We start from the raw sequence: 17,898 nt of genomic DNA on the forward strand, positions 1-17,898 counted from the left end.
AGACAGGGTGTCTCTGGGTAGCCCAGGCTGTCCTGGAACTCACTCTGTAGACCAGGCTGTCCTGGAACTCACTCTGCAGACCACCAAGCTGGCCTTGAACTCACAGAGATTCACTTGCTTCTGCCTCCCGAGTGCTGGGATTAAAGGTGTGCACCACCACAGCCCCAGCAGATTTTTTTTTTCTTTTAAAAAAACTGAGGCATGTCTACGGCTTAACGGCCACTTCCACGGGGAGGCGACCTCCCTGGCAGTGCCTCACAGACTGCCACGCTGTGGCTTAAGAATTTGCTTCTCTCACTGCTGACATGGTGAGTGAGAGGTAGCTTCTGGGGCCAGGAGATTTCTCTTTCCATGATGGCCACTTGATTTGGTGTGAGCAACTGAAGACTTCTTCTGTGGGGTGCTCCCCACAACAAGATGAACACAAAAGGAACCCCAGTCATTTTGCCTACCTCAATGAGCACATTAACTTAATGGATTCCTAGGAAATAATTTAATATTTCAGAGATTAAAGAACAAAAATTGCCGATTAACACTCTCCTTTCCCAGAAATGTTCAGTGTTTTTTCCCTTAATCTCTGTATTCAAATAATTGATTTTTATGCAAATTATCTTTTAGAGCTAGTCGTGTGTGTGTGTGTGTGTGTGTGTGTGTGTGTGTGTGTGTGTATTTAGAGCCATACGGAATCTGACATGTTTTCTGCTCTGTTGCTCCACAGAAAAAGGTTTTAACCCAGCTTGAGTTTATTTCAAAACTCTAATTAGAGACTGAAGTAGTATTTGCCTTGTCCAAATAGAAAATCATTCTCAAAGTTGATTTTTTTTCTTGATTTTTTTAAAAAAAAAAAACACCAGATACAGATTTTTTTTAAAGCACTACAATTACTTGATAAGACTGCCCCCCATCTACACAGCACATTGCTTTCTGGTTAAGCAACACAATTTCATAAGGCTCATAAAATATTTTATCCAGAAGGCAACTTTTTAAAAAAGAGTTCTTTCAAAATAATTGGTTTTATTACTTGAATAGTCTCTTCTATGTCTGACTTCCTGTCCTTTCTTTTCTCTGCCATATTGCACATCTGCTTACTTTTTGGAAAACAGAATCCGAGTAGCGACGAAATGTTCCTTTACAACAAAATAGAATGATAACATAAAGACCACACGACCTTACTCTTTCTCTGCAGATTCTAAAATTTCCGGTTTTTTTTTCCTCCCTTAAAATCTGCGATGCTGCGAAGGCGGCTGATACTTGAGTGTTTTAAATAAGCAAGTGAAAATAATAGATATTATGTTTTATGAAAGAAAGGCGCTGTGGTTGAAGTTCAAGGGTTTTCACCAGCCTCAAGCTACAGAGAGATGTAGTGCACTCAAAGCAAAATGCTGTGCAGGAAGAATCTTTAATGAAAGTGTCGGGTCTCCACAACCTTGGCACCTGCTTAAAACCAGGACTGTTGGCAGCCGAAATCTCATCAAGTTCATAAACACCAACCCCGCTGCGCACTGGAAGCCTCCACTCGCCAGGATGGGGAGGAAATGATGGGAGGCTTCCGTCGCATCCCGGTCCAGGTGAAGGCTGGGTCCTTCACCCCAGTGTCCGCAGCAAACGCGGACCTCCCTCCCAGCAGTGAGCGAGAAGCTCGGCGATCTCCCCAGACACGCAAAACTCAAGTTGCTGCCGCGTCTCTCGGAAAGGACCCTCCTCGGTCAGGGCTGCAGACCGCCCGCCGCCTGCGGGCTCCGGGGTTTATCCGCCCAGACGTGGCGAAGGATGGATGACACCGCTCAGTCCCGCGGCCCCGGCGCCCGCTCCCGCCCGCCCCGCGCGCCCTCGCCGCGCGCACGCGAGCGCTCTAGGACCCGATCCCGCGGGCGCCGAAGGGGTGCGGGGTGCCCGGGGACCTGCGGCCCCCCGCTCTGGCCGGGCAGCTCGGCAGCGCGGAGCTGGAGCGCAGGGGGGCGCCCGCGCGGAGCAGGGCCGGCCGGGTCCACATCCAGCCGCCTGCCCGCCCGCCCGCCCGCTCGCCCGACCGGCCGCCCCGGGGAAAGCAAGGACGGCGACCTCCGCGTCCGGTCCGCCGAGCGCGGGCCACACCCAGCGCCCCGGGAGGCGGCCTCCGGGAGCCGGGGCTGCGGAGTGCGCCGCCGCTCGACCACCTCCACCCGGGGCCGCGCAGGCCCGCCGGCCGCGTCCCGCGTCCCGGGGGACCCCGGCTTACCTCGGTGCGAGCGCGGCCGCTCTGTCCCGGGCCGGGGCGCGGCGCTGGTGGCCCCTGCAGAGCGGAGGGCGAGCGGAGGGAGAGCCGCAGCAGGGCCGCTCGGCCAGCGGGCTGGATTCCTTCACTGCCTCAACTCCGCGCCGCCAGCCCCACGCAGGGACACTCCCGCCCGCGCAGCCCCCACCCCCGCCCGCCCGCTCGCCCGCCCGCCCCTCCGTGTCACTCACCAGGAGCACACACCCCGCCAGCGCCCCTCGCTCCGGCTTGCACACACGCCGCCGATCACGCCTCCCTGGGTTTTGTATCCGCTCACATGCACGTTCTGACACAGATCCCGTCCCTCCACCCGCCCTCCCTAGCTCCTTTCCCACCCTACTTTCTAGAAGAATCCCCTGTACAGCTTCCGCACTTTGCTCGCTTGCCCGGCACCAACCTCCTCCCCTTCCCCTCCAAACCTCCGCCTCTCCGCCCCCCCACCCTTTCCCTGAAACTGCCCACTGCTATCCAAACACCGGTCACTACCCGCTGGAGGAGCAAGAGAATCGTTCTTTCCTACCCAGGAAAACGAACTTTGCTGCCCCAGCACCGTCTGCAAAGGCGAGATGCTTCTCCCGGGAGAAGGTAGTAATGCTTTCTGGGGGTGAGCCAAGCTCAAAATGTAAACAAAGATAGCTTATTCGGAAATGCCGCGGAAAATCAGCCCCCACCCCCACCCCCGCCACCCGCGGACCAGCGCCGGGGGGCTCAGCCCGACCTCTGAAACCCAACTGAGCCCAAGTGTTCTGGCCCCTCGCCCTCGCTGCGGGTCTCACGCGGGGTTCTGAGCGTGCGTGATCACCCACCGAGCAGCCCCGAGACGCCCGTGGCATCGGCCGGTGGTGTTTCTGCCTGGGAGCGCAGGAGTCGGGAGAGTAAAGGCAATCATTATTCATGATGGACGCACTTTAGATCCGCACACCTCTTCCAGAGGCAGGAGGGGGAAATGCAGGCTGCTCTCAGGTTTATTTTTGAAGGGTAACTTCCTAGCCGCCTTTCCTCTGGGCAGTAACTGTTTCTCAGCGGCTTCCTGGGTCTCCCAGCCTTTCACAAACATCAGGCTAGTCAGGGACGCCTCTCAAGCTCAGAACAGCAGAATTGCATTCCATTTAAGGAAGCCGTTATTTGAAACGAATTACACTTTCAGGTAACATTCGGATCTACAATACATCATACCCCAGTTGACAAAGCCCACTCCGGTCGCAGGGAAGAGCTAAAAGGAAAACACGTTTTGTTCCCTGACTGGGAGTGTTCCTCTACTTCATAAGGCTGCATTGCTGAGTCTAAAAAATTAACTCGAGCGAGTGCTTTAGTAGATGATTTAATCCTTCAGATAATCTCATCAGGCAGGTGTGGTTTTTGTCCGCCTTTTTTTTTTTTTGCAAATAAAGGAGACAAAAAGGTTAATTAACTTGGCCAAGTTTTTGCCTAGCAAGTAAAGGAAGAATTCGAACCCAGCCTGACCCCGCCTTGCTGCATGGGGCAAAGCTAGCTTCTGGACTACATGCCAAGGACAAATGCCATCCTATTGCTTATTGAATTCAGAAGAATTAGTTAGTAACTTGGAACGATTCAACTTGGAGTGTGGTGCACATTTCAGATCTTCTTGCAAAGTGAGTCATTTAAGTTTTGAGCGAGGGTTCCCCAAGACTAGAATCCGAAAACGAGCAAAGCATTATGGCTCGCCTAAGGATGGGCTTTGGAAATAACATTGACTTCGGTCTTCACTCCTTTCTTCTGTCACTTCATAACCTTCCTGGGACTCCAAATCCAGCTTGCTTACTGATGTCTGACAGAAAAACGCTTTCAAGACCAGAGGGATGAAAGGGTTCTCAGAAGCCAGACCTGGCCTTTTCATATTTGAGGGTGGCTTGCCGGTAAGTCGTACCTATAATAATAACTGCCCTGTGCGCCAAGAGCAGAGTTCGAAGCGTGGAACTGATGAAAAAAAACACAGCAGAGGTAACAGCTAGACAAATCGACTCCAGCTGATCTCCAGTGGGGTGGGGGGGCGGGGGAGGGGGGGGGCGCCCAGCCCCTGAAAGGACAAGGATGCGATCACCATCAGGACACAATAGAATCGTTCAGGAGTTAGCCTGGCCCAGCAAAAGAAATCAGACTTCTGAAAGTTTTATAGATAGTTTCAAATCCAACTTAGACCTTTGGCTGCTCAAATTAATTTACGCTGGAAAAAAAACACACCTTATGTTTCTTGAATCAGAGGTTTAAAGCGCTTCCTGAAATGTAGGTAAAAACTTCTTGTACATTAAATAACTAATAAGGCTGTATTTTGATGAGTCAAACATAAAAGATTTCAAAAGTATGTAAAATAGATTCCTACTATTATTACATGGAGATGCAAAAGCCCAAAGAAATAAAAAGAGATAAATCTGTGTTTTTAAGTAGATGTCGGAAAATTGTTTGAAAAAGTTTGACATTATAACCAGAAGGTTATGTCAATATGATTCTCTTGTTCAGAATTATTTTGTAAGATTATAATCCATGAATCTCATTTTTTTTTTTTTTAAAAAAAAAAACTAATGCCGGGCGTTGGTGGCGCAAGCCTTTAATCCCAGCACTCGGGAGGCAGAGCCAGGCGGATCTCTGTGAGTTCGAGGCCAGCCTGGGCTACCAAGTGAGCTCCAGGAAAGGCGCAAAGCTACACAGAGAAACCCTGTCTCGAAAAACCAAAAAAACAAACAAACAAAAAAAAAAAACTAAATTAAAAAAATAAAGATCCTTTCTGAAGCAACAAGGACCACATCAGCAAATGTCTTCATGGGGGCAAAGTGTATTGGTTTTTATTTCCTAATGTTTCCGTGCGGGTTTTGTTTTTGTTGTTGTTGTTTTGGTTTGGTTTGGTTTTTCGAGACAGGGTTTCTCTGTGTAGCTTTGGCACCTTTCCTGGAACTCGCTCTGTGGCCCAGGCTGGCCTCGAACTCACAGAGATCTGCCTGCCTCTGTCTCCTGAGTGCTGGGACTAAAGACTGCACCACCACCGCCCGGCTCCATGCAGGTATTTTAACCTGCAGCTACCGCTTTCTTCCATATTGTCTGTCTCCTTCAGTCTTTACCCAATGTGCTTTCCTGTAAGCATGGAGGGCAGTAAAGCTGATGGTCACAGTATTGTTTTCAGCAAAATGTCACATGCTCTGCTTTTCAATCTCCATTGGGCTGGACTCTGGAATCTCTAGGTGCGGGTCATTCAGAGTAAGGCACACCTTCAGGAAAGCCTGCTTAAGGCAACCATCCATTTGAATCAATTTATCCATTTCAATGCCAATGTCTGAGTGAGTGGTGCAGGCAAGGAATGATGTAGTCACTAGGCTCCAGGGCACCAGGCAGCATTTGACCTGATAGCAGAGGAGGCTACCACAGAGAGACCTGGACTTTGACTGGGTGCTGTTACTGGGTGGAATCCAGGTTATCTCCCCCAGGGAGGTGACAGATAAACTGTTGTCTGTTGGAAGATATTCCAGCTCTTCAAAAACCACTATGGGGGCTGGGCGGTGGTGGCACACGCCTTTAGTCCCAGCACTCAGGAGGCAGAGCCAGTTGGATCTCCGTGAGTTCAAGGCCAGCCTGGGCTCCAGAGTGAGTTCCAGGAAAGGCGCAAAGCTACACAGAGAAACCCTGTCTTGGAAAACCACTTGCTCCAGCCAATGATGTCGATGAAAGAGACGGCATCCAGGCTGAAGTATGGAGCGAGTACACGGGTCACCGTATTGTCTGTTCCCTTCATTACCGCAAACAGTGAGGTACATAGAGGCGGTAGCTCCATCAGACGAGAGCCAATGACGACACTGAGCAGAGCCACATCTGTGGTCCTTAGTGGACACGCGGTGTGAGTGAGGAATAAAGCTTGTTCTGGGTCTGGGGCTGTTTGCTTCTACATTACAATCTAGTACACTTCGGTTAAAAAAAAAAAAAGTGCAGTCATCCTGGCAGTAGTGAAGATGTTCCAAAGGGAACCAGTGTTCTTCCCAGTCGGGATCAGGCTATTGAAACAATAGTCCCCAAGGAGTTAGTTTCCCCTGGAGTCTCATGCCAAGGAAGGAGAAGTCTGAGGACCCTGTGCAAGGCAGCAGAAGGAGAGCTTGTCTCACGTGAAGAGACTCGGTGGAATTCTGACAACTTGTCATCCCGCTTTGCTGGAGAGAACGGCGCCCAGACTAGGGTGGGTCCGTGATGGACAAGGCCACGCCATGATCAGAACTTCTGAGTGAGGAACACCTCCTATCCTCTTCCTCTCAACGGAAGCTTGAGCCCCCACGTAGGCATGCTGGGGAGGGTGGCATTGGACTTCGGACCGCTTCCCAAGGTGGCACATTAAATCCTTCCTCTGATTAATTCATATTCTCTCTCTCTCTCTCTCTCTCTCTCTCTCTCTCTCTCTCTCCTCTCTTTCCCCCCACCCAGGGTGGCCTAGAGCTTTCTATGTTGTCAAAGATGATCTTGAATTCATGATCCTGCCTCTACTTCCCAGGTGCTGGGACTGCTGACCTGTACCACCAGCCCAGGCCATTGTCGTCTCCTTGACTGACATGTTAAGGATGGACTGCTGAGCCTTCCTTGTTAGGGCTCCCAGGGCCCAAGATCTGACCCTGTCTTAGTTAGAGTTTCTATTGCTGTGATGAGACACCATGACCAAAAACAAGTTGGGGAGGAAAGGGTTTATTCAACTTATACTTGCACATCACTGATCATATGAAGAAATTCAGGACAGGAACTCAAACAAGGCAGGATCCGGGAGGCAGGAGCTGATGCAGAGATCATGGAGGGGTGCTGCTTACTGGTTTGTTCCCCATGGCCTGCTCAGCCTGCTTTCTTATAGAACCCAGGACCACAAGATCAGGCATGACATCATTCACAATGGGCTGGGCCCTCCCCTGTCAATCACTAAGTAAGAAAATGCCCTTCAGGCTTGCCTACAATCCTATCTTATGGAGGCATTTTCTTAATTGAGGTTCCCTCCTCTTGGATATAGCTTGTGTCAAGTTGATGTAAAACTATCCAGCACAGACCCTAACAACTCTAAGAACAATAGGAATAAATGCATAATTGTAGACAGTACTGTGGCCAAGTGGTGTATCACTCCTTTACTCTTGGGTACATATGAGCTCACATTTCTTAGCTTCCCAGGTCGTTGGCTGAGGCCACAGGCTGCATTCTAACCACTAGACTGAACGTGGAAATGCTTCTCTATGCTTCTAGGTTGAACTCAGGAAGAATCTCCTCCTTGGTTTTTTTCACGGGGAAACTGAGGCCCCTAAGACGACAGGCAGGAGCTAGTGAACCTTTCCTATGAAGGGGTAAATAGCAAATGTCGTGGTCGGCCTTGTCCTTTCTGTGGTCCATACCATAAGTACTCAGCTCTTCTGCCCGGGGCGCTATGGAATGGCCGTGGGTACTGCAAACAAATGGGCATGGCTGTATGCCAGTCACATGCATTTCAAGAAAATCAAACAAATGTAGGCGGGGACGTGCTCTGTTGTGGTATCTGCTGACCTCTTATCTAAAGGCTGGAAGAAACATTGGTCTCTGAATGACGCTAAGACCTCTACTTGCTATATACCCATAATAAATTGATATATGAATAAAACGTCCTTCTGGTGAGTGAGGCATAACTATCTTGCTCCATATTTCAGAAAAAAAATCCAGAGAGATGAATAAACATTTTTTAAACTGCAAAAGTCCTAAAGAAAACAAGAAAAAGCTGCTCACATTATTGGTTGTCTTTACAATACTGGTTAGAAATATGGTTTTAAAAAAATACCAGACGCTGTAACTGAAAAAATAAGCAAGCATGATAAAAATTAATACTTCTATACACAGCAGACGAGAGTTAATATCATACCAACAAACAGATTGTAGAAACTCATATGAAAAATAGGAGCAGTGAAATGTTTTAAATGGACAAAGGATATGCAGAGGCAGTATTCAAGAGAGGAATCCATTCTAATGCTAATGCAAACATATTCAGACTCACCCATGGCCAGAATGGAAATCAGTACACAACAACATGGTGTTTACTTATTATGGCAAAAATTTGTGTTACTCCTAAGTGTAAGTGTATACACATATATATCTATAATAAGAACTTCTGTACATTTGACTGGCTGGAATATGAACCAATGCACATGCTCAGAAAGTAATTTACAGTCCTTGCAAACGCTAAGGCCACGCACAATCTCTGACTGCCCCTTGTCAGTACAAGCCATCTCTTCTATGGAAACACTGTGCACAAAACCACATTCACACTGACGTCCATTGCAGAGTTAGCAATCAGAAAATCTGGACCATGCCTCCACATCTACATAGAGAAGCAGGGCTAAAGAAGTTGGGTGTAGCTACACTGGAGAACAAGAGGCACTTCAAGAGGAGCAAGAAGGGCTAGAAAGATGGTTCCATAGTTAGGAACACTCGCTGCCTGTGGAAGCCCAGAGTTCAGCTCCCAACTGCCTATAACTCCAGTTCTAGGAGAGCTGTTCCCTCTGACCTCCATGAGCACTAATTCGCATGTGTGCATACACATACAAATATAGACAGACGCAGATACAGAAATAAAAATCCATTTTGAAAAAAAAAAGGGAGACATGTATGTATATTGGCAATTCCACGTAGCTTATCTGGTAATTAAAAGAGGTTTATTTCAGGGGTAACTTATAACCAATAAGGGGATCTCAGCCACACCCCAGGGGCAGGTCATAGGCAGGTATGGCAGCTACCTGCTGTCTCAATGGGGGCAGCGCTTCAAGGTCAAAGCTGGAACAGCCACCCACGACATGTATGTATTGACATGGAAGACTCTAGTATGATTTTAAGTAACAAAGCAACTCAGAGCCGGGCGATGGTGGTGCACGCCTTTAATCCCAGCACTCGGGAGGCAGAGCCAGGCGGATCTCTGTGAGTTCGAGGCCAGCCTGGGCTACCAAGTGAGTTCCAGGAAAAGGCGCAAAGCTACACAGAGAAACCCTGTCTCGAAAAACCAAAAAAAAAAAAAAAAAAAAAAAAAAAAAAGCAACTCAGAGCATTCAGAACCATGTCTCTGGAAGGAGGAATAGTAGGAATTGAAGGGGGCTTACATTACGAAACCCCGAGAGTGAGGCTGAAAGGTAGGGGACTTCCACTTTTATCTTTGCACACTTCTGGTTTTCCCCTTCTTACATCATTTGTGTCTCATCGTGTTATTTTAGACATGGAAGGTCAGCCATCAGGCGACACGGAGAGAGGAGCCCATTTGTGGACATTGGCCAAGCGGGCGCTGAGGGACAAACACTGTGGAAGGCTGAGGTGGTCCACAGCCGTGAGCCATTCTCTTGACTTTCAGCCCCAGCAGACCAAGCTATCACCTGGAAACAGGGGTCTGCTCAGAAGCGTTCCGGATGAAGACGTGAGCGAAAAGAAAAGGCTTACGCTGTGAGCCTGGAAACAGACAACAGCAAAAACAAGACAAAGCAACAATGCGCCTTGGCCAAACCTGTTCCATTACCCTCACTGGTTCTGACTTTTTTAGTTCTTCTCAGAGGCTGTTGCTCTAATGGACACACACTTAGCATAGGTCTGGCTTCATTTGAAAAGGCACTGTCATTATGCATTCCAAGAGGACACTTCCCGGTTCTCTCTACCTTTGTTGTGTTTGTAGGAGGACAGATGGCAAGAGGTATAAAAGTCACACATGAATAGGCTGCCACCCACTCAAGACCCATGCGTTCGTTCTCTGACGAGTGTTTAGCTTCTGTCCACCAATAGCACATTCGTCAAAAACCTGATAAATAGGGAGACAGAACATCCACTGTGTCTGCTTACCACTGAAGCAATGGCGTCTCTGGTGTTACTTTAACACAAAGTCTTAGCTATTAAGTCAGCTGTACTCTAAAATTCTCTTCATTGTTGTATAGTCTTGATCTTATTAACAGTCCTCTTTAATGCTGCACTTGGGTGACAGGGAGGTGCAAGTGGCCTTGTGGACTCAGAGTCAGTACTTGAAGAGGAGAACTCTTCGGATTCCTCAACGTCTCGGCACAAGAATGAGCCAGAGGCAGTTGTGGGCATGTTTCTGGTTGGTTGCGCTCTGAGCGCTTTTGCCCAAATTTCCTCTTGTGTGGGGCTTGCCTTTCCTGGAGTAGATTCTGGGATGTGACGTGTGTTTACAACACCATGGTAGTGCATTAGCTTCCCGTGGCTGTCATAGCACAGGACCATACACGGGTAGGCTAAGCAATAGAAATGTGCCACCTCTTTGTGCGAGGATGACAGTCCCAAATCCAGGTGCCAGCACTTGATTCCTGTCAAGGGCTCAGAAGAAAGGATCTGTTCTAGGTCTTTCTCTGTCACTGGAAATGGCCAGCTTCTCATGGTGTCCCCTCTCATTGTCTTTTCAGTATCTCTGTGCATCTCTAGGTTCATATGTCCCCTCCATAGGATGCTAGCCATGTTGGATTAGAGGCCACTCTGGTGACGTCATCCAAACAGGGTCATATTCTAAAGAACTCAGGGTTGTGACTGCAGCAGATCTTTCTGTGGAGGAGTCAGTTCAACCCACAACAAATAGCACTATAGGGAGCAGCTGAAATGGTATCGGAACCAGAGCCTGGTTACCCAGGGCTCTTGATCAGACCCCACTGCCTGCTTATCTTTACTGGCCCTCCCCCACAGTCCCATTGATTCCTGTACCTTGCTGTCTTAGGTAACTGTACACATTATAAGGCATGCGTACTTTCTTCAAGCATTTGTTCTTGGTGCCTAGCACCATGTCCAATACAGGTCATGTGAATGAATGAATGAATGAATGATTAACATTGCTACCTCCCCATCTACCAGTCTGCACTGCCATTGGTCTTCCTAATTATACAGCACAGCCTAAAGGAACCCAGGCTCAGGCATATAAGAGAAAATTGTCATATGGGGCTGCTATGATGTAGGAAGTAGCTTCTAGATAGGAAAATGGTGGGATGAGGAAATCCAAAACAAGGAGAAAGGCTCCTGTATTCATTTCTTCCAAAAATGAAGCCAGTTCAGCCAAAGGAGTCTGTGCCCTACTCCCACTAATAAGGAACTTTGGGTTTGAAGTCTAATTGAAAAGTTACTGGGAGAGAAAGTGTGAGTGCTTCTGTGGAGATTATTCTTGGGTTAATAAATAGGATTCGCGGGTAAAGCCTACTGCATTTTTAAAACCTAGGGAAGATAAGTCAGAAGGGCGACTTCCTCAGAGTCTTTGAGTGGAATAGGGAGACGCTGATGAGCTCTGCACTCTCTGCCGAAGAGAGAACAAGAATGGTTTATGCTCCAGCATGCGAGGGTTCAGTTGACCATGAAGAAAGATTTCCCAGCAGAATACTAAATATTAGGACAGCATGGATTTTAATGCCAGCTGTGGCTTTACATCTTTCTGTCATTTAAATGAAATCTGAACCAACCTTCCCCCTCACTACTCACAAGAACTTGGAAGAGTTACGCCATTCGCTGACGATTAGTGTCCTTGCTGATAAAACGGCTCAGTGTCGCTGCCTACCTGAGATTCTTGCGGGAGATCGAGTGTGAAGCGTGTGGTACAACGGGAAGCATCTGGCGTAGTGTAAGTGCTGGAGAAATACCATAAGAAATGAGCGTGGTGAGGGATAGGCTGCAGAAACAGCTCAGTGGAGGAAGTATCTGCTGTGCCAGCGGAAGGACCAGAGTTCGGATCTCTGGCACGCATACAAAATCTGGGCAGGGTGGTGTGAAGCCACAACCCCAGCCCTTGAGGATGGAGGGCGGAAACAAGAGGATCCGGCAGCTCAGTGGCCAGCTAGTCTAGCCAGTTGGTGAGCTCTGGGTGCAGGGAAAGACTATGTCAAAAAACAAAAACAACAACAAAAACAGAAAACAAAGCCAACAATAAAACAAGAAACAAAAACCACCACCACCACAACAAAAAAAACCATGGTGGCTAGCCCTCAGGAATGACACTCAGGGTTGTTGTGTACACATGAACCTACACACCCATACACAGAGATGAGTATGAACGGATGTCTGCCAGTCTGAAGACTTTTTTATTTTTATTTTTTTACTACCCATAAGCCCCCATTCTAAAGCTAAAGGGCGTATCATCTCACTGGGGCCCCCCAGGCGTCCTGTGGAGTAGGTGCTTTCATTTCCATTTTACAGATGAAAAACATTAAGGACCAGAGGGATTAAGCAACTTGCCCCAAGCGACAGAGCTGGTGTGTGCAAAGCTCTAATGTGAACCCAGGAGTCTCCACGGCATGCGCTGCCCAACCACCACTGTCTCCCCAGCAGCCTCTGGATATCTGCTCAAAGCAGTTTTAACTTAAAAAAATTAGTCCTTTCTTTAAAAAGTCTGTTGTTCCTACATTTTCATCATCCATCCTTTTTGAATTGTGATTCCTTCCGTGTTTGAATAATTTTATGCACTAAAAATGCTTCAATGATAAGTGATAAATTTATTTTTTATTGTTATTAATCAGAGACATAGGTCACCCGGCTACAAATCAATATGAGGTAACAGCGTGATCTGAATTGCTGTAACCACCGCCGAGGGCAAAGCAACTTAGCATTGTGCTTGGCTTGTGCAGTTTTATCACGGCACAGTTTGCACTGGTCTTTCTGAAACACCTGAAATAATTAATTGGCCCTTTCCCTCCCGATAGTAACATTTCAGAAGTTAATATTCTGCAATGAGTCATCTCTGGTGCCCATTGATGAATTCACCCGACTGCAACATCATTTTACGTAGCAGTTTTTTTTCCCCTGCAAATGAGACCTCTCTCTGATTTTTATGTGTTCCAAAGACAGACAGATGGACTGCATTAGCAGTTCTAAATAGTGCTGTCAGCAATTTTGGAAACGTCTTTTTAGGAATCAGAATGTATTTTCAAAATACATATTCCATTGTCAAATGTTACAAGTGGATGCTTAAATACAGAAGCCAAAACGCTAAGTCAGCCGGTAGAGCCGAGGATGGATGGGTTGTTGAGGCAAAATGGACTGAGAAGCTGAACTCTGGGGTGAGAAATGGCCTCTGTGTGTGCCCATTCGGAGGGGCAATTAGAAAGAAATGGTGTGCTGGTGAGTTACCATTCAGGGAAACAGGAAGCCCTGATTAGTAATGCTTGTCGATCTCCATGTTGTCAATAATCCTCCTGTAGCCAATTTTAAACTACCAACAGCTTGACAAATTATATTTTTGCATTAATTTTTTTTTTTAGCCATTATCTCTCCCTCTCAAGCCAGCATCTCGTGCTCCAGCAGTACCTCTGGAACCTGTTTATCAATAGTCTCAGGATACGCTCAGGGTCTGCTGTTAATGAGAATGGGAGTCTGACAAGCTGGGCGGGGGAAAGTCAAGGGAAGATAATTTCCAAGATGAAATGGAAGCAGGAGACTTGTGGCTGGCAATGACATGGCTCCAAGGAGGTCACAAAGATGAGATGTTTCTGAATGCAGCACTGTCCCTGCCAGATGGGAATGAAAGGCTTGGACCTGGGGATGGATCCTATAACTGTTGATTGATTCCACAAAGGCTGAGGAGGGAAGGAACTGTCACAGCCAAGCCAGGTAAGCAGGGTAGAGACTAGCCTGCCCCAGAGCAGCCATGCTCCTGCCTTGACGCCCGTCACTGCCTTTTTCTTGCATTTGCTTCTCCTGCAACGCGCCCTAGGGATATTGCACATATCTTTGGCAACCCTGGAAGCTCCTACTTACCAGGACGTCATAGGCAAGTAGGTCTAGCCTGGTGCCCACGGTGTGGGGAGGCCAGTAAGGAGTAAGTAAACAATTTAAACACAGAGGGATAGCACAGATGCAGATTCTAGAAGTAGACAGTTTGGGGAGACCTAGGAGGGTAGTCAACGGGAAGACAGGTGAGCGGAAGTCCACTAGCAGACATAAAGGGGAGAGGTAAGGCCTTGACTAGGACAGGAAGTAGGAATGATAGGACAAGAATCATAGTTTCTAAGCTGTGCACTGACGTCTGTGGCTGCTGGCTGCCCACCCGGAGTCTGCTCTGTCCCCTTGCTGGGAGCCCTGCTTCCATCTGCTAGTGTAGCAAGGTTTGTCATTTGGCACATTTATAGCCAATGAAATAACCAAGAAACTTACAAGGAAAGCTTTCTAGAAAGTTCTGCAGAGGAAACGGTAAGAAGATGCTTTGCCACATTTGTCCCTCTATGTGCTCACTCTCCAGCCTTTCCCCTGGAAGGTGACATTGATGGCTGGGGCTTGAACGGACAGTTTGGACCAAGAGGCAAATTTGAAAAGGGGAAGTAGTTAGGGATGCTGTTGCAGAAAACAAAGGCATTGGTCCCTGCCGTAGTCTGTGTCCTAATGCTGTGAAGAGACACCATGACCACGGCTGCTCTTGCAAAGGAAAGCATTTAACTGGGGCTTGCGTACAGTTTCAGAGGTTTAGTCCATTGTTATCATGGCATGCTGTGGGATGTCTTTCTGTAGGCTGTGAATATGTGTTGCTCTGATTGGTTGATAAATAAGGCTGTATTGGCCTATGGCAGGGCAGGATGGAGCCAGGTGGGGAAAATCCAAGAGAGACAGTGAAAGAAGAAAGGAGAGGCAGGGGAGACGCCATCCCGCCATCCAGGGAGCAGCGTGTAATGGCACACAGGTAGAGCCACAGAACATGTGGTGACATATAGATTAACAGAAATGGGCTGAGTTTAGTTATAAGAGCTAGCTAGTTAGAAACTTTAGCTACAGGCCATGGCCATACAGTCCATAATTAATATAAGCCTCTGTGTGTTTATTTGAGTCTGAGCGGCTGTGGGACTGGGCAGGACACAGGAAAACTTCCAGCTACTTCCCTGGGCAGGGAGCATGGCAGCATGCAGGCAGACATGATGCTGAAGAAGCAGCTGAGAGTTCTGCATCTGGATCCACAGACACCAGGAAGGGGGAGACACAGGGACTGCCTTGGGCTTTTGATACCCCAAAGCCTACCCCTAGTGACACACTTTCTCCAAGGCCTCACCTCCTAATCCTTTCAAATAGTGCCACTCCCTGGTGACCAAGCATTCAAATCTGTGAGCCATGGAGGTCATTCTCGTTCAAAACACCACAGTCCCTGACCACTGAGGAGCTGTTATAGCATTTCTACACTGTTTACACACACACACACACACACACACACACACACACACAGATGCACACACAGACACACACACAGACATACACACACACAGAGACATACACACACAGACATACACACACACAGACATACATACACATACACACACACAAACATATACACATACACACAGACACATACACATACATACACACACACACACACACACACACACACTTACATAAGAGGAAACTTATTATTTAAGTCACTGAGACTTTCTAATTTGCTTATCATCTGCTGGTTGAAACTGCTGTATGGACACAATGGCAGCTGGCAAGTCAGGCCCTGGGAAACAGAGAGCAGAGGTTGGTGACCGCTTCAGGAATTCTAGGTCATAGAAAAGAAGGACACAGTAAAGTTACAAGGGCTAGCACACAAGATGAAGGTCATACTAGCAATATTGCTTGAAGCCAAATTCCCCAGAAGAGAGAATGGCTCAGACCCAGCTCCTAGACTCTCCATTAGAGATTCTCCTTTGCCAGTGAGCCCCAGGCGGGATGACAGTTGACTTTCAGATAGCGGGCCAGTGCCTGCAGCTCTGAACAGCAAAGGGCCCTCTATCCGTGAAGGGACCCGGTAGGTCACTGTGATGGAAATGAATTGCAGCAGCAGCAGACGTGGAGAAGTTGAGTGTGGAGATAGCTCAGTACACTTCCCATCGGGGAAAACCAACCCACGTTTGCCTGCCTACCAGCCAGCCTGGTGAGCAGAGCCTAGGCTACCACGGCCGTACATGGCTAAACTCTCTTATCCAATCAGGACTCAGATCTGTGGATGCCTCAGGTGAGAAAAAGAGACTTCGAAGTGGAGATGGCAGATGCTCACACTTTCCCATGGTGTGTGGGAGGCCAGATGGAGCAAGGAAGGAATGAGAAGCCAGGGGACGTGGGTGAGGGTGAAAAAGGATAAAAAGGCAGCGGCCATGAAGGCTGATCAAAATGAGAAAACTGATTGTGTGTACATGCGGGAAAGAAAACGGAGGAGTGAGAGACAGGTCCTAGACACAGACGTCACCTCAGCGCTCCTGTGTGCTGTGGTGTCCTGCCTGCATCCTTCCCAATAACCAACATGCAGGGCAAGAATATTAGCGCACTGGTGTCTGGCTTCTCTACCACGATGTACAGAGTGCCCTACCCATGGGTACTGGAGACCTCATCACCAATTCCGTGGACGGTTTAGCCTCCAGGGTTCTGTTTGCTCCTCATCTTCTCTTCTTCCCCTTTCCTTCTCCTCCTCAGCTGCTCTTCCTTCTCTTCTCCCCTCTTCATAGCCTTCCTCCTTTTGGAGACAGGGTAGCCCAGAAGCATTAAACTCATGATCCTCCTGACTCAGCCTCCCGGGTGCTGGGATTGTAGGCATGGACCACGGTACCACACAACCCCTCACATCCTCTGTGGCTCTTTAGATGTTTGCATCATCTTCCTTCTGAGAACACTCCGCTGAGTTCTCATTCGAGTGCTCAGATACCTCTTCAGTCTCACCCTGCCTTGGCTTCCTTTTCCCACTGTAAATGTTGTGCCTGTAGTGACCTTTTCTGCTCCGCACTCTCTGGTCCACAATCTATTTCTGAGCCGCTTTTCCATGCATGCTCTGTCATTAACTCCATATTCCTCCTCATAACTCCAGTATTCCCATCGCAGCCACAAATCTGTCCTTAGCGCTAGATTCCTGTATCCTAACTGTCCATCCTTATGTCCCCTTCACACACCTTCCAACCCACCTCTCCAGCACTCCAGCAACTCTGGCAGCCTTGGGAGCATTGGACTGCCTTATCATACCTTAAAAAACAAAACAAACAAACAAACAAAAAAAAAACCTCCAGTCCTTGAGAGCATGCAGCAAATGTTATCAGGGAACAGACATTTATTATAAAAAAGTATGATTAGTTTCATGCATTTAATATTTGGCATACAATAAACCGTGCACATTTAAAGCCGCACAGAAGGGGGAGATGCAGTGGGCAGCTATTCTAGCTATGACCTTGAAACACCCTCCCTAGTGAGGTAGCAGGTAACTGTTACACCTGCCTGTGACCTTGAAGTACATGCCCCTGGGGCATGGCTGCTCAGGGACCCTTAAGACCTGGAATGCACAGTACGTGGGCTCTCTTCGATCCCTCATGGTTCTGGATGCTGGGACTGACCAGGCAGATCTTGGAAGATCAGCGTGGGACATAGCTCGGCTTTCCCGGACCCCACAATAAATACCCGTGCTATAGTGGGTAATTTACCCCCTGATAAATTCCCTTGCTCATTAAATAGACTCCGTGGATTTCTCAAATTAGAGGTTGCAATATGTTCGTGCATCTTTTCAGCTTTCACCACTGTCAGGAGAGAGAGCTTGGTCACAGTCCCCTCACAGTCCCCACACAGTCCCTCTTCATGTGCCCGAGTCTTGCCTCCCTTCCTCCCCCTCCCATTGCTAGGTAGTCCCTGATCTAACTTCTCTCACAGACGGGCTCCCATGTTGCATCACTTGTATTTGTTTTGAACTTGGCTTCTTT

At 48.1% G+C, this 17,898-nt stretch overlaps 1 protein-coding gene across 6 annotated transcripts in view; it reads right to left on the reverse strand.

The window, feature by feature from the left end:
* Positions 1-3,200, reverse strand: part of Spats2l (spermatogenesis associated serine rich 2 like) — a 171,543-nt gene extending 168,343 nt beyond the window's left edge. For 4 of the 6 annotated variants that reach the window (XM_028886027.2, XM_028886018.2, XM_028885999.2 and 1 more), the window contains exon 1: positions 3,061-3,200. In XM_028886027.2, the coding sequence (XP_028741860.1) occupies positions 3,061-3,150 (90 nt within the window). In that variant the 5' untranslated portion in view covers positions 3,151-3,200. Of the gene's footprint in view, positions 1-2,218; positions 2,345-2,445; positions 2,568-3,060 lie in introns of those variants that run through there. The other 2 variants (XM_028886035.2, XM_028886043.2) reach the window with 2 other exon arrangements.
* Between the last annotated feature and the right edge of the window lie 14,698 nt (positions 3,201-17,898).

This window comes from Peromyscus leucopus, chromosome 13 (genome assembly GCF_004664715.2).
Source record: "Peromyscus leucopus breed LL Stock chromosome 13, UCI_PerLeu_2.1, whole genome shotgun sequence".
In the NCBI taxonomy this organism is placed as follows: Eukaryota; Metazoa; Chordata; class Mammalia; order Rodentia; family Cricetidae; genus Peromyscus; species Peromyscus leucopus.